Source organism: Medicago truncatula, chromosome 2 (assembly GCF_003473485.1).
Source record: "Medicago truncatula cultivar Jemalong A17 chromosome 2, MtrunA17r5.0-ANR, whole genome shotgun sequence".
Lineage (NCBI taxonomy): Eukaryota > Viridiplantae > Streptophyta > Magnoliopsida > Fabales > Fabaceae > Medicago > Medicago truncatula.
Genome location: NC_053043.1, coordinates 50,742,271 through 50,768,736, shown reverse-complemented (window position 1 = coordinate 50,768,736; position 26,466 = coordinate 50,742,271). Strand labels below are relative to the sequence as shown.

At 31.5% G+C, this 26,466-nt stretch overlaps 3 protein-coding genes and 1 long non-coding RNA gene across 5 annotated transcripts; 2 read left to right on the top strand and 2 right to left on the bottom strand.

Moving 5' to 3' along the window:
* The first annotated feature begins 1,818 nt into the window (after positions 1-1,818).
* Positions 1,819-11,631, top strand: LOC11427202 (nuclear pore complex protein NUP93A). Its single transcript, XM_003597813.4, has 15 exons — positions 1,819-2,089; positions 2,291-2,382; positions 2,991-3,057; positions 3,467-3,526; positions 3,987-4,076; positions 4,928-5,191; positions 5,763-5,858; positions 5,989-6,120; positions 6,239-6,292; positions 6,390-6,473; positions 7,755-7,841; positions 7,914-8,816; positions 9,294-9,475; positions 10,056-10,347; positions 11,093-11,631. The coding sequence occupies exons 1-15, from the start codon at positions 1,991-1,993 to the stop codon at positions 11,168-11,170; spliced, it is 2,580 nt and encodes an 859-aa protein (XP_003597861.1). The 5' UTR covers positions 1,819-1,990; the 3' UTR covers positions 11,171-11,631.
* A 965-nt stretch (positions 11,632-12,596) lies between these two features.
* On the bottom strand, positions 12,597-13,981 carry LOC11433578 (embryo-specific protein ATS3B). Its single transcript, XM_003597812.4, has 3 exons — positions 13,406-13,981; positions 13,186-13,317; positions 12,597-12,981 (listed from the first exon to the last, which is right to left on the bottom strand). The coding sequence occupies exons 1-3, from the start codon at positions 13,526-13,528 to the stop codon at positions 12,733-12,735; spliced, it is 504 nt and encodes a 167-aa protein (XP_003597860.1). The 5' UTR covers positions 13,529-13,981; the 3' UTR covers positions 12,597-12,732.
* A 4,591-nt stretch (positions 13,982-18,572) lies between these two features.
* LOC11433575 (embryo-specific protein ATS3A) lies at positions 18,573-19,916 on the bottom strand. Of its 2 annotated transcripts, none has more exons than XM_024776247.2 (3): positions 19,683-19,916; positions 19,281-19,424; positions 18,573-19,063 (listed from the first exon to the last, which is right to left on the bottom strand). In XM_024776247.2, the coding sequence occupies exons 1-3, from the start codon at positions 19,815-19,817 to the stop codon at positions 18,773-18,775; spliced, it is 570 nt and encodes a 189-aa protein (XP_024632015.1). In that variant the 5' UTR covers positions 19,818-19,916; the 3' UTR covers positions 18,573-18,772. The 2 variants fall into 2 exon arrangements, with proteins under 2 accessions (XP_024632015.1, XP_003597857.1); XM_003597809.4 differs by having other exon boundaries at positions 19,281-19,406; positions 19,683-19,914.
* Positions 19,917-23,810: 3,894 nt separating this feature from the next.
* LOC25487951 (uncharacterized) lies at positions 23,811-26,173 on the top strand. Its single transcript, XR_003009261.2, has 5 exons — positions 23,811-24,205; positions 24,688-24,874; positions 25,067-25,202; positions 25,695-25,911; positions 25,996-26,173. It is a non-coding gene; the product is annotated as an uncharacterized lncRNA (long non-coding RNA).
* The last annotated feature ends 293 nt before the right edge of the window (positions 26,174-26,466 follow it).

The window sequence follows — 26,466 nt, the reverse complement described above, 5'->3', positions numbered from 1 at the left end:
GGCTGTTCAAGCTGATACCTTTGAGACTGGCTTTCCCTAGGGCTTAGTATTTTACTTGTTTTTGTTTTCATTTGCCCTTTTCTCATGTACCAAAAAATAGTCTTTGATAAAAAAAAATCATTTTAATTTTAATGGATTTGATATTATAAGGATCATTATGATAATAATTTAGATTTTATCTTGGTGAATTGAAGATATAATTTACTTTTTTGAATTGCAAACAAGACTTTTGATGACATTCTTATATCAAGCTAAATTTTAGCCACAGATCAAAATGAATTAGTCCAAATATCTTTAATAAATTCAATTAAATAACTTTTGTCGTAGTTTTGTCATATTATATTTTAAAGGGGAAAAAAGAAAAAATGATCATGGGTGCAAACTGCAAATAAACAAAATGAAGTTATGTTTTTCCTAAATTTATTTTTGAAGTTATGGCCACTGTGACATCTAGTGTGGTGTGGGTGACATAAACCATGTGGGACACGAGGTTGGTTTCAACTTGTGAGTGTGCACACACTACCTCTTCTGACTTTACCATATATCATAATCAAAATTCATGATGAAAAGAACAAAATGCATTCAAAGCGGATATGTTTGCTAAAGCTAGTTTACAATCTTCAAATGGTTAATATCGTCTTCGATATTGTTTCTTATTTTCTTTTGGATCATGATGGGGGAGTTGGTCCATTGGTAGTTTTTGTTTGTTTTTTCTGTTTATTTAGAATGAATTTACTCCTTAACACCCAAATCAACTACGGTCGACAAATAAAATGTTTCAAAAATTGGGTCACACTTTTGGGGTTAATGTGATATGATAAGCAAACAAATAAAAATACTGAAAAGTGTTGTTTTTAAATAAAAAGTAAAAAATGATATTAGTTGAACAAACTCTTATTCAGTGGTTCAACATTCAGCTCATTTCGGTCTAACAAAACTACGATTTAACTATGATCAAATCAACATATGAATTGACTAATTTATTTATTTATTTATTTTTTTAAACTTTTCAAATAATATCGTAATTAATAGAGTTGTTCTCACAATGTTATCTAAAACAATGCATTTATAAATGAATCTTTCTCATTTGTAGTTTTGTAAGTTTGATCTTTTATCATTAGAAATTAGAACAATAACATAAGAAATTTAAATAGAGCGAGTTTAAACGGTGAAAGACCATATTTTATCTTCTCATACAAGAAGATAGATGAAGACATGAAACATTGAAATAGAACGAGTTTAAATTGTAAAATAAGACTAAAATTAGTTCTATAAGCAACTTTTTTCTAAAACGAGTACAAAAGAGGTATAATATAAAAGGAAAAGTATATCTGAGTTCCATTTCTAAAATATAGGATCCACATTGATTTTATCTAATAAAAGAGTGAGTATTAAAAGTATTAAAAAAAGAACATTGATAACAATCCTCATGCAATGAAGTATTTGGCGAACAAAAATCAAAACTTATGAAATTGAATATTATGATAAAATTATCGACGAATGTGATCCAATTGATAAAGAGTTACCATCAAAAGCTAGCTAAAATATTTGTTGGGACAAGGAAAAATATCACCTTTTTATTCAGTAAAGTAAGGCAACGTTTGTCTCTTTGAATTTATCTCAATTAATAGTGACATTACATAATATACATAGGAGATACGATTTGAACCCCGAATATCTCACTTCTCCATATTTAAAATATGTGGAGTTGTGGTCACTAGAAAATAAAAAAAAAAGAGTAAGGTAGCATTTTTTTTTTCTTTCGGTTTGAATCCAGTCCGAAAAAAGGCTAAAGAGATAGACAGTTTTTTGAGGTTTGAACCCGGTCCGAAACAAACCCTACGATAACATTACCGGTTCACCTCCATCCTCCAGGACCTGAACCTTGCTTTTCAAATTTAGGGCTTAAGAACGAAAACGAAAACAACCTCCAAAACCCTTTCTTCTTCTCTTCGCATCGCTGTTAAACTCACTCGCTGAAGATTCATCCATGGCGAACGAAGATTTATCCAGTTGGACCGATCTACTTCACTCTTCCTCCAAACTTCTTGAACAAGCCGCTCCTTCCGCTCAGTTCCCTCCTCTTCAGGTTTTCTCAATCGCACCATTTTTTCACTCTTCTATTTTTAGGTTAAGTTTATATGCATTTTGATTTTAAACTATGCTTAGCTTCAATTAGTTTCTTCTATTAGTTAGAATTGTTTTTGATTGTGAAAATTGAAATAATTATTGATTTTTACTATGATTTTGGGGATTTATGATTTTGAATTTACCTTTTTATGTTGTTTAGAGGAATTTGGATCAACTTGAAGCGTTATCGAAGAAGCTTAAATCCAAGACTGTTAGAGCTGAGGCGCCGTCACAGTCCATTGCGGCAACTAGGTACTCTTTACTCTTTAGTTGTTGTTAATGCGAAATCTTTATTCTGTTCATAAGTTGTTCTATTATGTTTTGGTCAGTTCCTAGTTTAGTTGGATTGCTTTTAGTTTCTGTTTGGTTTTGTGGTGACGAAAATTGATTCGGTAAAGTTTATTTTACTTAAAATGAGTTGAATGAATGTAAAAGGATTTATGTTTGGTTGGATACATTTACGTAAAAGTGAGTTGAAAAATGTATTTCAGTTTAAAATCACATTTAGAATTAAAGTTACAAATCCTGGCTTTAAGATAGAAACAATTATGGAGGCAAAATCAATTTTACTCAAGAGCAACGAACGAAACACGTTAAAATCAATTCTGGCTGCTCTGAACATGGAACCAATTTCTTTGATTATGATACATTATTATTATTTCAAATGCTTTTTTTTACTTTCTCAGGAGGGGAATTGCTTTTGTTTTACATATTCCTAATAGGGCATGTGGAGCCATCATACATGTCCTAATAGACCGCCTTCCATCATTTTCTTAAAGCTAAACTTGCTTGAATTCACGACAGCATATAGGCAATTAGTGTAATAATTTCTGTTATTTATTTTGCATTCACGTATACAGGCTTCTTGCTCGTGAGGGTATAAATGCAGAGCAGCTTGCAAGGGATTTGAAGTCATTTGAGTTGAAGGTACCACTTAACATAAACTTTGCAATCATTTTTACATTTAACATCTTTGCCCTTTCTCGGATTGCACTATTCTATTTATTCGCCCTTATACTATATTTTATGCACAGCATACTAGTTTTCATTATTCTTGAGCAGCCATACTTAAAGTTGCACAAACTTCCTTGTTTTCCTGATACAACCTATTTGGATAGAATTCCTTGTATAGACTTTCCTGATATAACCATACTTTAAGCTGTATAGACTTCCTTGTTTTTCTGATATAACCTAATTGGATGTAAACGTAATTTTTGTTGGAAGTTGACGTCAAATTACAAACTTAGTTGCTTTTGTTGTGCTTCTTTAAATTCTTCAACTCATATTTTTTTTTGCTAATGCTGTGCCCTTTACCTGTTTTTGTTGTTTTGTAAAGACAACTTTTGAGGATGTTTTTCCTGTTGAGGCAACAAGCGTCGAAGAGTATCTGCAGCAGGTAATTTCCACTTTCAAATTGCTTGTTATCCATCTTGGATTTAGTTATCACTTTTAAAACATCATTAGACATTAGTTTGATTCAATTTGGATAGGTTTTATGCGTGTTAGATATTGTACTCTAAGTCTACCTTTTTGAGTTTGCTTTCATTTTTCTCCAGCAAAAGTGTTCACAAAAATCATTGAATAATAGAATGTCGGAGTTCTGAATAAGATGTTTGATTTTTTCAATAAATCACTTGTCAAAGTTAAAGAGTTGTCCTCTGAACTATCTTAAAAAAAAATAGAGCTGTCCTTTGTTGATGATCGTGGTAGTGTAGCATGGCAAAACTAGTTCAGTGTTTGTATGTGAAGTTATGTACCTTGTTATGGGAAACCAATTAAGTCGCCTTACACTTCACTTGACGCAGTCCTTTCTGAATAGAATTGTGACAATATTGAATACTCGTTTTCTTTTTCAGGTTCATGAAATGGCAATGGTCTCTGCCGTCCAGGAAGCTCAGAAGGATAACCTAAGGAGTTTCAATGATTATATGATGAAAGTTTTGGAGGTTAGTGTAATCTTGCCTTTCATGTCATGGCACACCATGATTTTTTCTGTATTCTTTGTGTAATTATTGATTATTACTGGAGACATCTTTTGTAACGTGTTTTGCTAAGCTATTCATAAAATAAGAGTTATTGGGGTAAGTTTTGGTAAACCATTATTTTGGATACTCAATGTGTCCTATCTTTTTCTTGCTTTGCTGAAAATAAGATATCTTATGGATGTGCCTATTTTATTTTCTTTATTTATTTGATTGTAGTCAAAAGCCTTAAATTTTCAAAAAGAAATATCAGTCCTTATATTTTTGTGTGGATATGGGAACAAGATTATGACAAAGGAATTGAAGGGATTTATTGAACTATAATAAGATTGGTTGTTTTTGCATACTTTTTGACGAGGATATATCTTTTTTCGGTGAACCTTGTTTGTAATCCTTGTTTCCTCTGTCTATGAAAATTTCTCACATTCTTTTAGAAAATCCAATATTAAAAATGAATAGAAAACAAAATATGTAAAGTGTAGTTTTTGTTTTATTTATACAACTTGATAGTTTTCCATAATTTTGACTTTGGCAATGAGGTTTGCTGACCTGCTTAAACTTCTCACCAATCAAATCATCCTATTTGGCTGATTGTTTTTCTATAAAATATGCTTAGCTTAATATGTGAAACTTCAGTATGAAATGAAGTAGCATAGTGAAGTAAGTAAATCACTATATTATCATATTTGCAATTTTATAATTGGGATGAGTATTTTATTGCATTGTTTTATTGGTCATGAAAATATGTTTATTTGTTCTTGATATTACGTGGCTCAACCTTCTTACTGCTCAATAGCATTTAATGTTTTTGACAGGAGGATTGGCAAAAAGAAAAGCGTGATTTCCTTCAGAGTTTAAGCAGGATTTCAACATTACCAAGGACAAATATGATTGCTAATAGCAATGTGGGTACCCGTCCTGGTCAGATTGTGTCTATGGCTTCTACTCCACAAGTCTCTTCTGGTAGCATGGAGATTGTTCCCATGACTAGTAGACCCATTGCAGATAAAAAGGCATCTGTCTATGCTGAAGTAGTTAAAAATCTGAATAGAGCAAGGCAGTCTGGATTGCCATTTAAAGTAAGTCCCCTACTTTCAGTGCTCTATATTAGATCAAAAACCTAGTAGATGGTGTAGCCTGTTCATGACTTCAGTGATCGTGTTAGGAACCCAAATTCTAGAGAAATAGAAATTGTATTATTGATTGAAATAAGGAGAACTATTACAGAGAATGATCCCTATACTCCCAGAGCAAAAGCTCTTCAGAGAAGAGACATCTCTCTCTCTCTGCCAAAATTACAAGATTCTAACTAAATAATGGTGAATACCTCTCTCAATTGCTATCCCTATCCTTTATATAACTAACATTTCTCTAACAAACTAGCCCCCTCACCCAATGCAACCAGCTCTCCTAGTAAGCAGCGCATTAGTTGGGCTTGAGCCCAAACTCAGTACCTAACAGATCAACATTGTGATTTGCATGAAGCTAATGTATATACTTTTAATTCAATACTGTTACAACATCATTTTGAATATAAGCAATGCTTTCTTGTTTTTAAGATCCTTTCCCAAAAGTTCTTACTAGTATTCACCTTTTTGTATTTATATGTATGTACACTGATTTTCATAATAATTTTTCTATGCTTGATAGCTTGCCGCAACTTTCAAGGGTGCATACGAAAGTTTGGGCGTTGATGCTGGTGGTGGAAAATCAGTAACAATGCGAAAGATATGGCACCTTGTTCAGGTTGTACTTGTTGTTGTATACTATTAACAGGCAAAACAGAAAGAGAAACTTTTGCTTGCAACTTTATTGGTTCTACCTGTCATGAAGTAAACATTTGTATTTATTTCCTAGACTTGGCTACTTGAAACAGATGCTGATGGATGAGGACTCAACCTTGCGACGTGTTTCCAAAAGGATGTCATTGATTATTGGGGCAAGGCGCCACCTTGAGTGGGGACATGAGAAATACATCATGGATACTATACATAATCATCCCGCACAAGTAATTTGTTATTCAGAATTTCAAGTGGTTTATTCATACGAGAGCATGCATTGATTTTTATTTGTTGTATCAAGTATCCACACTTAATTTCTGATTGCTTTTTTTTTATCTAATGTAGGCTTCTCTTGGTGGTGGTGTTGGAAATTTGCAAAGAATCCGCGCCTTCCTTCGGGTTCGTCTCAACTTGAAGAATATGCATCTTGTTAAACATTTTACCATGTATTTATTTTTTCTTCGAAAAATCCCTAATTTTAGTTATTGCTGCGCAGATTCGGTTGAGGGATTATGGGGTTCTGGATTTTGACGCTGGTGATGCTCGGAGACAGCCACCTGTTGATACCACATGGCAACAGGTCTTGATTACTTTATCTGGCTATAAAATTATTAGGGATGAGACTTTAATTTGGATCCAAAGGGTACATACAAATTATTTTTAGTCATCAAATGGATTTGGGTCTAGGCATGGGTAATACTAATACATAAAAAATTACGGGCATTACCATGGGGCATGGGTGCCATATGTTTTATTATATTTTATCCATACGATATGGTTCATAAATTTTATAACTAGCCGTAACAGTAATACCCATGCTTTGTTTAAGTTACTTTTGAATGGAATAAATTCCATTTTTTTATTATATGTTAATTATCTTATAAAGAATTTAGAGTGAAAGTAAAAAAGGTTCCTGGCCTCCAAGAGTATGTGAAAAAAGCTTTAATGCAAAAAAGTATCTATAAAAACTTACGGGTATAGGTATCTAAACCTACATCTTACCTGCACAATATGCTCATCATATTTTATAACAACACGTTATACCCTTCCTTTGTACGGGTTACTTATAAATGAAAAAAGAATTCTGTTTAATTCTATTAATTTTACTGCAATTATTATTTATCTTATAAAAGAAGTCAGATCAGAATGAAAGAATAAAATAATTGTGAAGTCTCCATGAAAATATACTCCTGAAAGAAGCTTAAATGCAATATTTTGAACAAATGAATTTACCCTTACCTAACTAATAAATTACTATTGACACAAAAGTGTGTAATTTTAATATAAAGGACACTTGAAGATGTTCCGGTAAGTTGAAAGTGTAATATGGGATCCATTTGGGCGAGAAGTCGTGGTACTGTTGGGATATGTAGACAGATTTATAGAACTCCACAGATTAGGATAGGATTTCCAATATCTCTCTGGATATTTTTTAATGAATTTAGATTTTGCACTTGTTAATGCTATTTTTGTTGACTTGTCATATACTCAAATAAATTTACTAGTATCTTAAAAGAAAAAGATACATCAATGGAAACAAATCTCATAACCACAACATGAGTTTTGTTTGGGTTCATATCCAAGTATATAGGTATCTATTAGGTACGGTTAAGGGTCTACAAGTTGCTACCCGCATGTGTTTGGGTTTGCGGCAATTTCTTAAATGTGGATATGGATATTCTAGTTTTTTACATAGACTTCACACTTTGCAATTCCTACAATTTAGTTACCCTTCATTGTTTCTTTTCTTTTCATGTTTTTTCTATGGTTTAACAGAGTTCAGTTCTATATCTAATTTTTTTGTTGCTTAAAATCAATATTAATGATGAGCTAAGCTTGTACTTTTTTTTTTTTGTGACAGATATATTTTTGTCTGAGGTCTGGTTATTACGATGAAGCAAGAAATGTTGCTCTATCTTCGCGTGCTTCACATCAATTTGCTCCTTTGGTACATAGTGTGATCACTTCTTGTTATGTACTTATTTATAGTGCACTTTTAATAATTTACTGTTTCTTACAGCTCACAGAGTGGATTAATACTGGAGGAATGGTGCCAGAAGAGGTGGCAACTGCAGCATCAGAAGAATGTGAAAGAATGTTGAGAACCGGTGATCGGGTAGGCCGGACTGCATATGACAAGAAAAAATTACTGCTGTATGCCATCATATCAGGTTCTCGAAGACATATTGATCGCCTGCTTAGAGATCAACCAACTCTTTTTAGCACAATAGAGGATTTCTTGTGGTTCAAATTGTCGGCTGTGCGGGACTGCCCCAGTGGATCTTCGTCCATTGTTCTAAGTGATGGTTTGATTCCATACAGTTTGGATGATTTGCAAAGTTACCTAAATAAATTTGAACCATCATACTATACAAAAAATGGAAAAGATCCTCTGGTATATCCCTATATCTTGCTTTTAAGCATTCAATTGCTTCCGGCTGTATTATACTTGTCTAAGGAAGCAGGAGATGAAGGATATAACATTGATGCTGCCCACCTATCAATTGTGCTAGCCGATCATGGGGTCCTTTCTGAAGGCATCGGTACTGGGCAAAAGTTGGGAGTGATGGATGCTTATGCAGAAGTGTCCACAATTATCAGGCAATATGGATCTATGTATTTGCGTCTTGGTGATCTTCAGATGGCACTAGAATATTATGCACAAGCTGCTGCTGCAGTCGGCGGTGGACAGTTGTCGTGGACTGGTAGAGGTAATGTTGATCAGCAAAGGCAGAGAAACTTGATGCTGAAGCAGCTTCTAACTGAATTATTGTTAAGGGATGGAGGGATATATCTTTTACTTGGTGCAAGAGGTGCCGGAGAAGAAGGAGAATTGGGACGTTTCGTTGCGGATCCAAATGCAAGGCAACAATTTTTAATTGAAGCGGCATGCCAGTGTCAGGAGTCTGGGATGTATGACAAAGTAATTTCTTTCTCATGCTACTTTATTATTTTAGAGGAACAATAGGGAAAGTAAGAAAACCTTCAACTGCTTTTACTGAATTACAACATTACCTAGCTCACAAGCATTGTTCTTCATGCCCTTATTTCGGCACTTAGATATGGAAATTACTCCACTCAGTTTTTAGACCTTTATTTTGGTCTCTTGGACATCCTTTTTCTTGTGAAGCTAAAGATATTTTTAACACCATCTAGGAATTTTGTTAACTCTTGTTTATTTTCAATTTCTAATACCTTTTTTATTACATTTCATTATTTATTTCTCACATTTGTGTCTCTCATACTGTGTCTCTACTCTAGATTTTTCCTACCTAGGTTATTTAAACTTATTTTCTCGTAATTTTTGTTACCTCCCCGTTCCCTTATTCATCACCATTTGAGTCAGTTTTTTCATCCAACCTTAATGTTCCTTTTGCTGATGCGAAATTTTTTGGTTCAGTCTATAGAAATCCAGAAGAGAGTTGGTTCCTTCTCAATGGCGCTGGATACCATCAACAAGTGCCTCTCTGAAGCTATTTGTTCTCTTTTCCGTGGAAGGTTAGATGGTGAGAGCCGGACTGCTGGTCTTATCCATTCTGGCAACGAGATTTTGGAGACATATACTTACTACCCAGATGTCAGGTGAAATTATTACCTTTTATTTCCTTGCTCACATATTTCTTTGCTTGGACTTTGGGATAGTGATATTCTTAAACTTTGCATTATATTTCATAAATGAACCTTTTCAAGTTTAGAACTTATTCTGTGGTGATTTGACACCGATTATGCTTTGGTTCTTATTTTCATCTTTTCCCTTATCTTTGGATCAAACCCTGCTTTTGTGTAACTTGGAAGTCCATTTTCGCCATATCCTTACTTCACGTGGCTATTGGTGGTAATTTACATGCAAAAACAGGTGGCACAAAGATGAATAATGAGTGATATGGGATATACCATTCACAGGATTATGCCATCTTATTACTGATTCTATGGTTGCAGTCTTTGTTAGATGTTGATTTTGTTGTTTTTTCTGCTGTACCAAAATAAAGCTATCAGCCTAATCAATTTGTAACTTTCTTTATAAAATTTGTCAGTTTTGGCTCTTCAAACTAAATATCTATGGAAGTTTCTTTCAAGTTTCAACTATGAAGAATTTGTTGTTTATCAATCTATAGCATAACCCTCAAGGAAAAAAAAATGATCAATTGAATTCTTTTTGCAGTCATCAAGAGAGAGAGCAAGTTTTTGAGCAGCAAACTATATTGAGACAACTTGAGTCAATATTATCAATTCACAAATTGTCAAGACTGGGGAATCATGTTGATGCATTGAGGGAGGTTGCTAAACTTCCATTTTTGCCTCTAGATCCCCGAGGACCTGATACTGCTGTTGACGTGTTTGAAAATTTATCTCCTCATGTCCAAGCTTGTATACCAGACCTCTTGAAGGTTGCTCTGACTTGTCTGGACAATGTGACAGACTCTGATGGATCACTTCGTGCTTTGAGAGCTAAGGTAATATCCCGTGGATTCCCTTCTTTGGTTGGTCTATATCCATGCTTTAGTTGCTTTTGTTGAAGTACCATAATTTACTATAACTGTTCTCAACAAGTGTTTGGAGCACTGTCAGAAGTAATAAGCTTATTGCTCTCTTGAATGGAAAGCTTTTCGCTCAATCTGAGAATATAACCTCTATCTTGAAGATGTTCTAGGAGTTTGTCATAAAAAGTCTACACAAATATATGCTCGTTATTTTATGTGATAACTACATTTAATACCTACCTTATGCCCTAAATCCAATATATTTTAGTTAGCAGCATTTATTCTGCTGGTCATTGTTTATATGAAATATACACCATAGATATTAAATCAAATATATACTTGGAAAAGTGAGGAAGACAGAAATTTTTTGGTTAATTTTGTATAAAAGCTATTGCCTTTGCTTGGATACAGAAATATAGTAAAATGTTGTAAACAACAGTGCCTTCAATTATATATCAGCAGGTAATGAATTTCAATCAAGCCACCAATGATTAAATATGTATTTGCTTATGAAAATATTTATTTATCCACTTCTTGACGGAGGTGGGTAAAATGATGGTTCACACATGTTGATCTAGACATACTATTTTAGAGTTGGTGAAGCCTTTTGAATATCAACTGTCATAGTTTTAAAATAATACATTTAGCCGATTGTTAAGTAGTATTAATGTGTTATTGTTTCACAATGGCTAAGTTTGCCTTTTTTTTGTGTGCACAGATTTCCAGTTTTATTGCAAATAATGTAAAAAGGAATTGGCCTCGTGATTTGTATGAAAGAGTTGCGCAGAGGCTGTGAAAGTAAATGTACGGCGTCAATTGTTTAAGGCAACATAATGTGTTTGAATGAAGGTTCCCAGTAGTGTAAAACTTGTAAAGTAGTGTCAATGTCAATGATATTTGTGCTCGACCTATGACCTGGAGATATAATCTGAAGAACCAGAAAAGTGAAATTATGAATTTTCTCTTCATCTTTTCATCTGATTTAGCCAAATGGTATTCACACGTTTGGTTTAGAAGAACATTAATTTAAACCGCTCACTTCCATTTAATGCCTGCTAGAATATGAGACATAGTTGGCAAATAGAAACGCTATTCTTATTCACTTTTTTTCTTATTACTTTGGTTGGAGCAACATTTTTCCATGTCTTTAGTCGTAGGACTAGAAATAAGATTTGTCTTTGAAATGAACTGTAACCAAAATCCTATTGGAGTTATTAAAAAGAGAAATGAGATCTTATTGGGAGTCATTACTTTGAATCATGGTTACGTTGAGATTTTCTTTTAAATTCTATGATTAGATGAATGATTAGAAAAATACTATCCTACTTTTTGTTGTGTTCTGGGTTTTATTAAATACTTATGTGGAAAAAGTTTTCTCAACTCAAGGGTATTGTCATTCTTATGTCCGTTTTGCAAAATGCTTTGCCTCAACTGAGGATAAATTAGATTTCGATGCTGATGTTCTCGTGAGCTTAGCTCAGTTGGTAAGGACAATACATAATATATGCAAGAACAGGGGTTCGAACTCCGGACACTACCAAAAGATTTCTACGCTGATTAGCCACAACTATTTTCTTTTGCCATGACCAATTGGTTTTAAATGATGCATACTAGGGATTATGCCTATTGTAGGCATGACAATAGGTGTTAGATTTAAATAACTGTGTTGTCTTTATGATGTTGTTGCATGATGCAAGAAGGGATAATAATTTACTATTGTTTCACTATAATTTGATAAAGGATATTCCTTGGGCGTCCGTCAGAAGTGCTGAAGATAGATCACGAAAAGATTCATTAACCAAATCAAAGACTCTAAACAATTAACTCTTATCTTTGTAACGTTATTCACACAAACATTCCTTTCACGAATATTAATTTCCAAACAAAATTCAAATACTTTTTAAAATAGCATATTGGTGTCGTCAATGTCTTCCCATAGTCACCAACTGGACTATACGAAGAGAATCAGAATAACAAATTACTTTTTAAAAACTCGTTTGCCAACACAATTTGATAACCAATTAAGAGAGTTTGAATCTCTACATGGTAATACGTTTGACCAACCAACACTCCCATAAAATTTACCTTTGGTAAATGTTTTTTTTTTCTTTCTCACTTGTGATATCATAGTGATAAACATGTAGAAGTAATCAGATTTTAAGCAAATGAACCATGCCAACAAGGGCCCTATAACACTAGTAAAGGAAGTCAAAAATTGAAGATTTGTATTGAAAACAACCATTTTAAAACTTGTAAAAAGTTGAATGCAACATTTTCCAACATAACATTGCTATATTTGTTTTTATTAACCAATGTTCTAACAACACTAACTAACATTTTCCATTAAGAAATGTAACACTACACTTCATTACAATGGTTGAAGCCATAGTCAACATTCTCAGGAACGTAAGTGTTGTAGTAAAATTTTACAGGTGGGTAACCATAGTTGTATGCTGTAACAGTCGTTGGTATCCAACCATTTGATCCAACCCTATGTAGGTACAGTTTGCAGATATCGTTTAAACACTGTCCCACTATGTCAAATGAAACCATGGTACATTGCTCGAACCTCCCAGCACGAGGATCATCCAGTCTTGGAATGAAAACCTACAATTATATATAAGTTATATGTCTTGAAAATAAAAAATAAAGAGATTAATTTCTATGAACCGACGGTCAAATAAATATTTGTAAAGATATTTTATGAACTAACCATAAAAATGACAACATGGAGGAATTTAATTGAATACATGCGTAGAAATATTTCCGAATCAGTGTATACAAATTAAATTCAAAACAACAAAAAAGAACCTCAGAGCCATGAGCATCTCCAAATGAAATACTGATTCTATCTGTTGTATATTGTGGAGAACGGCAGCTTGTTTCTATGATCACCTTGTAATTGCAGGTGCCTGTCGGTCTAGTCATTTTATCCTGATTATCCTGAAACATGCATATACAATAACATATAACCTTTTATTTAAAATGCAAAAATATATGAAATTTGGATACATAAAGCATTTTTATTTACATTTTCCTGGGCATAGTATAGTATGGGAGATTGATTTATTTGAGGTTGAGTGACCAATGTTGGTGTTGCATGTGAGAAGGCAGTGATGATGGAGAATATGAGGATTAAGCTAAGAGCTTTCATGGTTTAGTTTGTTTACTAATTACTTGTAACCCTTTTTTGTGCTTCAAATGAAGAGAAAGGAGGAACACTTAAATTGTGTAGATATTCCAAGTTTTAATTAGTTATAGCATTACAAAGGCCAGGGGTAATATTTAACTGCACCGTTAAATGTTAATACACTATTCTCTTTTTTATATTTTATACTATAATTTAGTTAATTTTTGGCATATCATATTAACTTATGTGGGTTTTATTTCCTAGCAATTAAGTGAATCCATTTTTAAGTTGTATGATAAATTTTGCTTTTAGCCTCTTAAGAAAATTATAATATTAAAATTTAATCGAGTATTGTTTGTTTATGTTTTAACAACATTATATCAACCGATGAAAAGACAGATATTATACATGCCATCACCAAAATATATGAAACCAAAAATTAACAATCAAGGACAAAAAAGTTCTTCCTTCCTTCAAAAAAAAAAAAAGGACAAAAAAGTTCTAAGCACCCATGAGAATGATCACATCATTGATAAATTTTAAAACGAAAACCTTTCAAATGAGATTTGAGCCAACACTTTGATAAGAGCTTTATATCTTTAATAATAGGTCTTCTTTTTGGACAAAAATAATAGAGAGAGAGTAAGAACAAAATAAATATGAACAACAGTTGTTTTAAAATGATTATACAACTATGTTTCTCTTTTAAAATGTATACATTATATGATTTAAGAAACCTTAGCGGCTTCATTCATGAAAAACAAATCTTATTGGTCTCATGGAAGAACCAAAGGTTGTGTGAGGAATGTAATTAACTAATTTTTTGGCTTTACTGAAAGATTACTTGTTGATTCTGTCCATTCACTATATGACCCATGTATATTATTAATTAATTAATACTTTTGGTTATGTACTCACTCTAAACACCCAAACTGAATAAACTAGAGAGTGTATCCGTCATTGCACGGATTTAATTAGGTTGAGAGTCATATTTTTATTTTGGGTTAATTATGTTTTAGGTCCTTATAAATTGGCGTGTTTCCAACATTAGTCCCTACTTAAATTTTATTAAATTTTTGGTCCTCAACGTTTTTTTCCGTTAGCAAAATAGGTCATCACTGTTAATTGTTGTTGATTGAGCAAACGGTGAAGCACACATGGATGCCACATCTAACTTTTTTTTTTGGTTAAATATGTTTTTAGTCCATGTAAAATTGAGGCATTTTAAGTTCAATCCTTACTTAATTTTAATAGTTGTTTTATTCCTTACCAAAATACTATGCACCCAGTATTAATCTCTGCTCAATTCAAATTTGTTCAATTTATGCTTAAACTCTTGCATACTGTCACTAGTTTTGCATGAAATGGGAGCATATGGGTTGGTTCGAATTAATATGGAATTATTTTCCCATGCTCATTCAATATTTTACCCCTGGTTAATGATATTAGGTTCTATTCAAATAATCTATGTCGATTCAACATTTTTGGTCAACATAATTAAAAAAAAAAATAGCTTATTCTTCGGTATCTCATATGGGTTTCATAATTCTAGGAATCGGTTCTATAAGTGATATTGGCCTCAACGGAGCCGTTTTACAAATAATATCTCATGGATTTATTGGCACTACCCTTTTTTTCTTGGCAGGAACTAGTTATGATAAACTACGTCTTCTTTATCTTGATGAAATGGGCGGAATGACAATCCCAATGCCAAAAATATTCACGATTTTCACTATCTTATCGATGACTTCTCTTGCATTGTCGGGCATGAGTGGTTTTGTTGCCGAATTGATAGTTTTTTTTTGGAATAATTACTAGTCAAAAATATATTTTCATGATGAAAATATTATCATAACTAGTTTTAGTAGGTTTTTTAGTCCCTACAATTTTTTTTTTAATTTTAGTCCCTGCAAAAATAAAGTTTGTTTAATTATCCTTAAACTCTTAAATTTTTGAACGATTTTATTGAGATAAGTTTAGAACTCTATGAAAGGTTCAATTACTAAAATTTATAATATTTTAACATCAAACGAATTAAATATGAATTTTTGAAAACGAAAAAAAGTTAAAGATAAAAGTAATAAAATCTGGACATATAAATCAAATTTTGCGATAATTTTTTGCAGGGAAACTTTTAGTAATGTTCTTAACACGTCTACAAAAAATTGTTAAAAAACTTAAGAGTTTCAACATAACTTAAACAAATTTGAATTGAGCAAAGACTAATACTGAGTGCATAGTATTTTTGTAAGGACTAAAACAACTATTAAAATTAAGTAAGGACTAAACTTAAAATGCCTCAATTTTATAGGGACTAAAACCATATTTAACCCAACATAAAAAAGTCAGATGTGGCATCCACGCGTGCTTCACCATTTGCTCAATCAGTAACAATTAACAGCGAGGACCTATTTTGCTAACAGAAAAAAACATTGGGGATCACAAATTTAATAAAATTTAAGTATGGATTAATGTTGGAAACGCGCCTATTTATAGGGACCTAAAACATAATTAACCCTTTTATTTTTTTATAATAGATAAATGGTAATTGAAATATGAGAATAATTTTTTATGGAAATATATATATATATATATATATATATATATATATATATATATATATATATAAAATAATGACAAAACAAAAATATTAACACTTCGATATTTTCATTGTTATTGGAGCAACAAATACATAAAATTAAGTAATTCCGTTCAAATTTTTTTAGGCTTAAATATGTAAACGATCCATGTAAGTTTGCGTGTTTTTGGTTTTCGTCCCTCTATCTTTTTTTTTCTTCTTCTTTTTCTTCTTGTATATCTAGACAACTTCAATAAAACATTGAATTTAATAAAGATCAATATTGTAACCATCAACGCTCTAGAGACTGTCTAGGGTTCTCATATCGTGTGCAAATGCAACATTTGAGTATGTGCAGCATGGGTTTGATGAACTGCATGCAACATGCATGAACTATACCTTAGCTCCAACTCCAAAGATTATTAGAAGACTTATATTGGCACATGAGTCGTTCAATGCTTCTTAAACAAAATTGTTATTCACCTTTTTAACATTAAAATCAAGCATAAAACTAATGCTTTCCTCATTTAATTTGTTTGAATATTTATGAATGAAGCCCAAGAGATGATAAATATTACAGTATTTTCTGCATGGAACTGTGATGTTGGGGGTCAAACACCTCAACAACACTGGCAACAATGTCACATTTTTCATTTTTGACCTTTATTTTATTTTTCCCTTTCTTGTTTAATAGTTATTTCTCATGCTTTAAACAATGGTTTCAGTGTTGAACTCATCCACCGAGATTCTTTTAAATCACTACTTTACCACCCCACTGAAACAAAATTCGAAAGAATTTTCAATGCTGTGCACCGTTCTATCAAAAGAGTTTTTCTGTTGGTACCCCACCATTTAAGGTCTACGGTTCTATAGATACAGGTAGTGACTTAGTTTGGCTTCAATGCAAGCCTTGCAATATATGTTACAAGCAAACCTCGCCTATATTTAATCCTTCAAAATCTTCAAGTTACAAAATCATTCCATGATCGTGTTCAAGATAACACTTGATACATTTAACCTTTCCTACAATACAACATCGAAACAATCAAAATTTCCTGAAATTACTGCACATTTTAGAGGTGCGAATGTTAAGTTAGATTCTAAAGGAGCCTTTCTTACAATATATGAGGGGATTGAATGCTTTGCTTTCTTCTTCCCTGGAGGACCAATCTTTGGGAGCTTAGCACAACGAAATCTTTTGGTTGGTTATGACTTAGAAAAAAGTATTGTCTCTTTCAAGCCTATAATTTTACCTAACTTACTTGGTAGATTGATAATAAAATTTTATATTTTGTTTCACATCTCTTTAAGAACCAACTTCGCATCAATCGATCCTTAGATCGAATATCGAATTTTAAAAAAAAAAAAAACTTCGCATTAGGGGTGTTCGTGATTCTATTAGGATCAGTTTTGAGACATAAAAGAAAACCAACCCAAGTGTTAAAGTATCACACAATAATGCTATGGTTTTATTGTTTCCTTAAAAATTCCAACTTGGTCCAATTATTTATGGTTTGAATTGGATCAATTTGTTCAGCTTTCACCAATGCCATTTATATATTTATATAATGTCAAATAACATATTACAAGATAAATAGCATTGACGTATGTACCATAAAATATATCAACACTAAAAATTTAAGTACAAAATTACAAGTATTAGTTACTTCCTCTTATCTCAATTATAAACAACATTTCACTTTTTAATTTCATTGAATAACTGATGTATGTCTTCTATACTATTCTAAAAGAACACTTAAAAAGAAACACAAGAGATCCTTATTTGCTTACATTTTTTTTTTAAAAAAAAAAAAAAAACTTAGTTTCTTACATATTATTTAAACACTTATTTGCGGGGTTAAAAAAAATATTTAAACACTTATTGCGGGTAAAAAAAAAGGCAAAATTACACTTTTAGTCCCTTAACATAATTTCAGGTAACAGTTTGGTCCTTTATCTTTTTTTCATTTCAATTTGGTCCTTTTTGTCCATTTTCATATATATTTTCAAGCTTCAAATCTAATATTCTTATGCAAACATAGACGAGGATCATAGATTTGAAGACTGAAAGACCATAAGAAAATAAAATCATGAATTTTAAGCTTAAAATTTTATATGAAAATGGACAAAAAGGACCAAATTGAAATTAAAAAAAGATAAAGGACTAAACTGTTACCTGAAATTAAGTTAAGGAACTAAAAGTGTAATTTTGCCAGGAAAAAAAAGGAAAAGAACACAAGCAACCTTATTTGAGTCTACTAGTACCTAGATCCCACATACAGCTACTTCTATATACCTCTTGACAATTTGATCTTTGGTAAAATGCAACAAGCATATTCTGTTTAGGAAAATGTTTTGAGTATACCCTTTAATATACACCTTAAAATAATGAAAAAGAAAGATAAACAAAAATAAATGATGTGATATATGTGATAACTTTGTCGTGTAATAGAAGAAGATAAATAGAGAAAAAATGGGATGTGAAATAAGTATAGAAAAATAAAATGTCTCTATTGTTGTTTTGTTTATTCAAGAAAAGAACCACAATATATATATATATTACAACATTAAACTTGATGGACCGAGATTGGCCAAAGTCAATCTCAATCGTATTTGTTTAATCGAAATCAAATGATTTAGATTTTAAAATACAAAACACTAGTTAGGTTTAAAATCAGAATCATCCGATCTCAATTCAAAGAACACGCTTTAATCTTTGGTATGGAGGAAATCTGATTTGAACCTTGACCACAATAGTTGTAGCCAATGCCACGACCCTTGGTAAGGCAAACATTGTAGTTAAATATGACAGGAGGGTAATTATAGTCATATACAACGACAGTCTCTGGTTTCCAACCATCTCTTCCTTTCCTAAATAAGTACAGTTCACATATCTGGCTGGTACATTCTCCCATTACATCAAATGAAACTGTGGTGCACCTCTTGAATGCACCAGGGTCATCCAATCTTTTAACATAAAGCTGCAATTATACATCAAACCAGTACATTACATAATTTCATTAAAAAAAAAATAATTCATATAAACTATTAATTGTTCATATAAGTTGTCCTAGAGAGTTTAAGCTACAAATTGTTTTTGGACATGTCAGAAGAAAATAATACATAACTAGTTAAGTAAAGTATTTTTACTAAAATCATTCAAGTATTTTAAAATTGTGAATGAGTACATAAAAGAACCTTAGAGCCAAGATCATCTCCAAATAAAAGACTGATTTGATCTGTTGTATATGCTGGAGAATTGCAGCTTGTCTTTATGGTGATTAGGTATTTGCACATACTACTAATCAGTCTAGTCTCATTAATCTGAAAAATGCATATTGTCTCTTATTCAAGATACAATAAAATATGAAATTATTTAAGATACACATTGATTTGTAAACTAGTGACTAAACTTTTTAGGGCAAAAGGGACAATAATGAAAAGCTTTTTTTTGGTGTTGAAAAAAAAAATGAAAAGATATATACTGAATAAATATGTTATTATGAATGATTTTTAATTAAAGGGTATTCCCTAGTTCGGATAAATGCTTAAAAAAATAAAAAAAAAATAACGAGAAGCTAAGTGATAAAATTGATATACTTGTTGAAGGGTATGACTTATTAGTGTAGAAGATTGATTCATTTGATCAGGTTGAGGAAGAGTGACCAATGTTGGTGCTGCATGTGAGAAGGCAACAATGATGGAGAATGTGAAGATTAAGGTAAGAGTTTTCATAGTTTATTATGTGGTTGCCTAAATTGATTTTTATTTTTATTGTATAACCTTTTTTTTTGTGATTCAAGAGAAAAGAAGGAGGAACACCTATAGCATTAGAAAGGCCAGGACAATATTTAACTACACCATGAACTGCTAACAATACACTATTCTTTTTTTTTTTTTTGAAGGAATACACTATTTTTTAATATTTTATTGTAACACTTTCAAAAAAGTAGTTTATTACTATTTTATTGTTTGTTTTTGTTTTGAAAACAATATACTACCAATTGATGTCATTAGCTCATATATTGATTACATTTAATTGATGAAAAGACAAATATTTTGCATCAAAATATTCGTTTTGGTTTTATGTTGTTTTTGTAGCTTTTTTACTTTTATATTTTAAAATTAAAATCATAATGGCTCCTTTTTTATATAATAATATAAATAGCTCTAGAAAGTAGTCCTTTGGTTTATTAAAAATAAAGCTTAAGTATCTCCATAAATTTAACTCAATTGGTAGGGATATTTGCATATTATATGCAGGGATCGTAGTTCAAACCCCAGACACCCGAGCTCTAACCACTAGACTACTTGACAAAAAAAATAAAAAGTTAAGTATACCATTGATCTTGCGAATATGACCTTTTTATTTTATTTTATTTTAGTCCGTAATTTTTTTTTTGTTTGGATTTACTCTTTGTAAAATCAAATAATATTATTGTACTGGTGAGTTTAGTTCAGTTGGTAAGGACAATGCATAATATATGTAAGGTTCGGAGTTCAAACCACATCCACCACATTTTTCTTTTTGAAGAATATTAACTAAATAATCAAACTCAAGTGGTTAATGAGTTTTATCAAAGGTTAAAAAAATCAAAAAATACTATTTTTAGTATCTTTCGTTACAAAATTAATAACTTGGCAAATAGGTCCCCGTGAGTATAGCTCAGTTGATAGGGACATGCATTATTATATGCAAGGGCCGGAGTTCGAACCCCGGACATCCCACTTATTCACCTTAAAAAAGGTGAATTCTAACCACTAACCTACCTGACAAAAAAAACTTGGCAAATAGAATCCCTGTTGGCATGTATTAGTTGGACCAAATATATCTTTAATTTTAATTTTATTTCGTTCTCCTCAAAACAATTTTTTTAATTAATTTTATAACAAATTGATAATTTTAGTTTGTAAAAGTGTACGTTGTTAACCTCTCAAATAAATTGTGTTATTTATTAAAAAAAACAAATTATGTTATAAAAATTCTGATGTGTCTATTATTTATACAATGTGACTGAAACTATGTGTTTAACTCATCTTACATGTACATCCATCAAGCCCTATGTTTACATGACGAATAATATAGGCTGAAATCTTAATTTGTTAGTAAACTTTCAAAGGATTTATGAGTCTTTGATGAATACACACACGACACATGTTTTCAAGACATGTATGTGCTATTCGTTCATCTTTGTGCATATGAGAAATGTTAGCAACATATATTTTACCACACACTTTTTAATACACTCTTTTTGATCGGTTAAAATTCACATAAGCTTCACCAAATTTATTTGGGCATAGATGATTTGGTGAGACTCATGTGAATTTTAACCAATCAAAGATAGTAAGTTAAAATGTGTGTTGTTGACATTCCACTTGTGCGTATAGGATGAGTTAAACACAAGTTTTTCTATATTGTGCAGTTTTGCAACGGAGTAATGCTAGCAACACAAATTTTAACACACACTCTCTTTGATTGGTTACAATTCGCATGAGTCCCACTAAATCATATGGGCCCATATAAATTTGGTAAAACTTGTATGAATTTCAACCAATAAAAAAAAAGTGTTGAAAATTGTGTAATAAAAAACATCTATCTCAGGAACTACATAGATCTTACCCTTTAGAATATTATCAACCATTTTTGTTGTTATGAAAAATAACATCTTTTGAACTCTAAACAATTTGTTGTAGTTGGGAATAGTGTAACGAGAGCCAATGATTTCTTTGCTAGTTAGGGAATATTAAAGCGTGTTAAAATTGTTGGAATAATATTTAAAAAAACAATTAAAAATAATTTTTTAGCTTTCGAAACAAATACTAGGTTGAGTCGCATACTAGGTTACTCTCATTAAGATGTTTTATATCACTGTTTAAAATTGTGCAAGTAAACTATTAACCACGACGTCTCTATGTTAAAACAACCCAAACACAATTGTATATGAGTCTTATTGCACGAATCGGTTCTAATAATATACGCTCTCAATACGTTACTTAGACCATTTTAGCTTCTGAAGGGACAACAAAATCGACAATATTATCGAAGTGACTTTTTTCAAGGTAGAAAAACAAGGAGGGAGAAGTTGGTTCAGAAGTGTACCAAGTAAAAAAAGAAGAACATAGAACTCATTGATTGCTATGTTTTGGTGAGAGTATAAGTGAGGGGAGGAGCTCCTTATATGGGCAAGGAGTCAAGATCGGTTACACATTTGATGACTCAAATAAATTAACCGTTAAAAAAAAAACAATAGTGCAATCACGCCACATTAAAAAAATAATACACCATATAACCCAAGCTTTGTTGTATTATTGATAAGATAAGCTTTGTTGTATCCCTTTATGTAGTCAACAATTATCTTAATTACTCGTTATATTTTCTTTTCTATATTTTTCTCTTATTTATCAGGTCTATCAATAATTGTTAAAGATATAGAAATAGATTTATTTTTAAGGTGTGTTTGATTTGTTAAAAAATACTAAATATTAGACAAAACAACACAAGACATCATAAAACATAACAACACATGCCAAACTTTTATGCTATTAAACAATTATTAGTTGTTAAAGAAAAATACTTATTGGAAGCAACCTTATCTGCATATTGTTGCGTCTATATGCTTCTGGACGATTTGATCTTTGACAAAATATAATATGCATAGATAATAGTTAAGAAATTTAAAATAAAAATTATTCATTGAAAACAACAAAGTTTTTGCTTGTAAAAAATTAAATATACAACTTTTCCACACTTCTCAATACAATATTTTTATACTAATTTCTTTAACCGGTTTCCCAGAACACCGGTTAGCATTACCTATATTAAATACTAGCCCTAACAATTATTGATACCGGAGGGAACACCCGAAGGAATGAAGTAGTTGAAGTTGAATGTAACAGGAGGGTAGTCACCGTAGTATAAGGTGGCAGACTCTGGCATCCAACCATTTGTTCCAAACCTAACAAAGATCATATTGCAGATTTTGCCTATACAATCTCCATGTACCTCAAATGGAATCATTGTGCACTACTTGAAAGATGAAATCCCTGTATTAGGAGCCGGACTTGAAAGAATCTGTCATTATGTACACAAGCATGGATATCAAACCAATATTCCATATATAACTCCTTGTGTTGCATATTTATACATTTCTGTATATAAGCTATTTTTATATTGCTCAAAAAAGAAAGCTATTTTGTGCAATAAAAAAAATTAGCATCAAATATGAATGCACAAATATGAGAGAGAGAGAGCAAAACGAGAGTATGAGTGAGAAAATTATTTAAAAATGATTGCACAAATATGATTTCGCCCGCATCCATTGATATAGCCGAAAATCAAAATTAAGTGGACAATGAATCAATTAAAAAAGGGGTCATGACAATATTATTTGACCGTTAAAAAACAATTGTGCAATGATGACCAGTACACAATAGATAACAAAAACAAAATTAGAATGATTTTTTTTTTTTGATAGAGTTCATATTAGACAATTCATAAAAAAAAAAAAAAAAAAAAATCAGAAAACATATTTGAATGAATAGTGGTTATGCGTAGCTTCTCAAAAACTATCGTTTCATCTACTCTTTTTTTTAATATATATAATGCCGTTGAAACGGCACAACTTTGGGCTTTTTACTATCTTTTTAATAAAAAATCAAAATATATCTATACCTCTATACCTTCCTTAATAGGCAAAACATTTTGTTTGGTGTAGCCTATTTTAGATTCCAATCTTACCATCTAACTTCCGCGACTCAAAAAACTACCCATCTGAAGTCGGTTACCTTAGAGAAATGATATTTGTACAACCATTTTGTAACAATTTTTGTACAACTTTCTCTCTCATACTCACATGATGTTCTTATCATCTCTCTTCCTTTTTCTCTCTCCATTGTTTTTGACCAATAAGAAGAGAGAAAAACAAAGTTGTCACTAAAGTTGTCATAAAATTGATGTACAAATATCATTGCTCGTTACCTTAATACAGAAATAAAGAGTGTGAACAGATATTGAAAAAGTACAACTGATCTCTAAAATCAAAATATATACACTTTCACAAAGAGAAAGATGAATTCGATAGGTAGTATGGAGGAATAGCCTAAATAGCGGATAGCAAAAAGAGGTTTGTTTTACACTCTCACCTTTAACCATTAATTAGCGAAGAAGGCATTAAAATAAGTATGAGTTTTCAACTTTTTCCTCACTTTTATCTATAACATCTATAACATCTAATAAAGGTAAAACACTCTTTTGGTGTAGCCTATTTTATCTACACTCTTTTTAATTTTTGATATTTTTGTTACGTTCAATAATTAATTGGTGCAATTTTTCTTTTCAAATTTGTTCTTATGTTCACCAAAGTTTGTTACAGTTTGAGGCAGGAAAGAGGAAAACCCAACATCTTTTTCAAAGTGCAAGTGATTATTTGTATATGAGTATATGACAATGTCAATATGCAATTCATTGTTATCACAGAAAAAAAACATGACATTTAACATGCATTTCTGGCACTATCGTCATTCCTTCATATAAGTTACTCCAATTGATGCATCTTCTTATAATTTGCACTTTTGATTATCGATCACTATTTTGTATCTTTTTCAGTTTGTAGATGCCCTCAAATTAACAATCCAGAAAGCAAAGAGGAAAAATACATCTTCCAAACACAAAAGAAAGGGGGAAAGAAAAAGAAAATGGTAGGAAAGTAGGGGATACGGAGGTCACCCTCTAATGGTGGCTTCAACGTAGACTATACTCTCTTGGCAATCACACCAATGATGGAAGGATAAAGGTTGCGCAAAAGACCGAGAAAGTGGTTTATTCATAGTTTTCATTGCATGTTACAAAGTTTTAACGAAAGCACATTCACTTTGTTTTGAAAACATAGATTGTTTTCTTCTAAATTTTTTAGATTCTTTTTAGTTAATTTCTACTCTTAATTTTATCTCCAACTAATTTACTTCTTCCCCTTGATTTTGTGTAGTGACGTTGCGATGCAAATTGAAAGGATGGCAATTTCTTATAATTAAGAAACTCTAATGGAAAGAGATAACGAAAAAAATTTAAGGGGGAGGAGTTGAAAGGAAATTGAAAATTCTATGGCGTGTTTCAAATTAAAGGTTATGACTTGAAATTTAATTACTTTACAGTTTTTTTTTTTTTTTTTATAATTTTTTTATCCTTTAGTATTATATTGTTTTTGTGTTGTCCTAGTGAAAAACACATTGTAGAAGAGAAAAACACATAACAGAATAGAGAGATCAAAATGATTACTCTCTCTCTCTCTCTCTCTCTCTCTCTCTCTCTCTCTCATTTTTACAGTTTTTACTAACACTTAATTTTTTTCCATTTTCATTTTATGTTATCTTTGTTTCTTCCTACCTAAAATTTGTTATTTTTTCGTGTTTTAATTGATTATCTCCCTTGTTGTCAAAAAAAAAATTTGATTATCTCCCTTACTTTGGGTGGATTTAACAAGTATAACATAGCGAACAGGTCATAAATAACCACTTACTAGAGAAACATGTAAATGATCCCTTCAAAAAAAAACTATAAACTAATTGGCACACATACATACACTAAAGTGAAATTGGAAGCCTGTTAATCATCAGAAAATGAGGATGAGAGAAGAGAGATAAACATGCATGGATACAAAAGGTAATGAGCCGGGAAGCTCACACGGTCGTAGCCAGAGGACAACATGCATATGGACCATGGTGGCGGTGGTATTTCTAACCCTTTGGTTCTCTCTCTTTGTTGGTTATTAACAAAAGATTGGGAGAAAGACAACAAAGAGATAGAACCAAGAAACACCACGATTATTAACACGTAAGTTCTCTTTGAATTGAAACACCCGCTAAGATTAGGAAATGAGGTAGACAAGGAGATTAACATATGACATTTTTGTAACAGGAAATTGTCACCAAGAAACTTGGTTGTCGCAATGTAGCGCCATAGAAGCAAATTGATTGTTCGAATATTCATCTTTCACCTAGGAGACGGTGGTTAATCAATCATTGTACCATTTTAATGACAATGACTATTCATCTTCACTCATGACTTCTCTCTATATATTTTCTATTTTTGATGATTTTTCTTTTTTTTTTGTTGACATTTTTTGTTGGTATTGTTGGGAGGCTTTATTTTTGTGTGTAAGAATCTTTCAAAAAATTTATTTGTTTGTTGCTGAGAAATATTGATTGTGATTCAACATATTATGTTTTTTAGAAATGTTTTTTTTTTAAGAAAGAATGGTGTGTTTAGATGGAAGATTTATGAGAGGAGGGCTTACTTTTCCTTTTTAAATTACAAACACTAAAAATATTTATTTTACAAAATTGCTAAACTGAATTCACGACATAAAAAAACCACCAAAATGACTTT

Excerpts from the sequence above, each read along its gene's own strand:
- LOC11427202 (XM_003597813.4), top strand. The coding sequence starts at position 1,991 with ATGGCGAACGAAGATTTATCCAGTTGGACCGATCTACTTCACTCTTCC. Across the intron at positions 4,077-4,927 it reads ATATGATGAAAGTTTTGGAG|GAGGATTGGCAAAAAGAAAA; the intron begins GTTAGTGTAATC and ends TGTTTTTGACAG. Across the intron at positions 8,817-9,293 it reads AGTCTGGGATGTATGACAAA|TCTATAGAAATCCAGAAGAG; the intron begins GTAATTTCTTTC and ends TTTTTGGTTCAG.
- LOC11433578 (XM_003597812.4), bottom strand. The coding sequence starts at position 13,528 with ATGAAAGCTCTTAGCTTAATCCTCATATTCTCCATCATCACTGCCTTC. Across the intron at positions 13,318-13,405 it reads TATACTATGCCCAGGAAAAT|GATAATCAGGATAAAATGAC; the intron begins GTAAATAAAAAT and ends TGCATGTTTCAG. Across the intron at positions 12,982-13,185 it reads GAGATGCTCATGGCTCTGAG|GTTTTCATTCCAAGACTGGA; the intron begins GTTCTTTTTTGT and ends ATATAATTGTAG.
- LOC11433575 (XM_024776247.2), bottom strand. The coding sequence starts at position 19,817 with ATGAAAACTCTTACCTTAATCTTCACATTCTCCATCATTGTTGCCTTC. Across the intron at positions 19,425-19,682 it reads TAAGTCATACCCTTCAACAA|ACAATATGCATTTTTCAGAT; the intron begins GTATATCAATTT and ends CTTGAATAAGAG. Across the intron at positions 19,064-19,280 it reads GAGATGATCTTGGCTCTAAG|CTTTATGTTAAAAGATTGGA; the intron begins GTTCTTTTATGT and ends GTATAATTGCAG.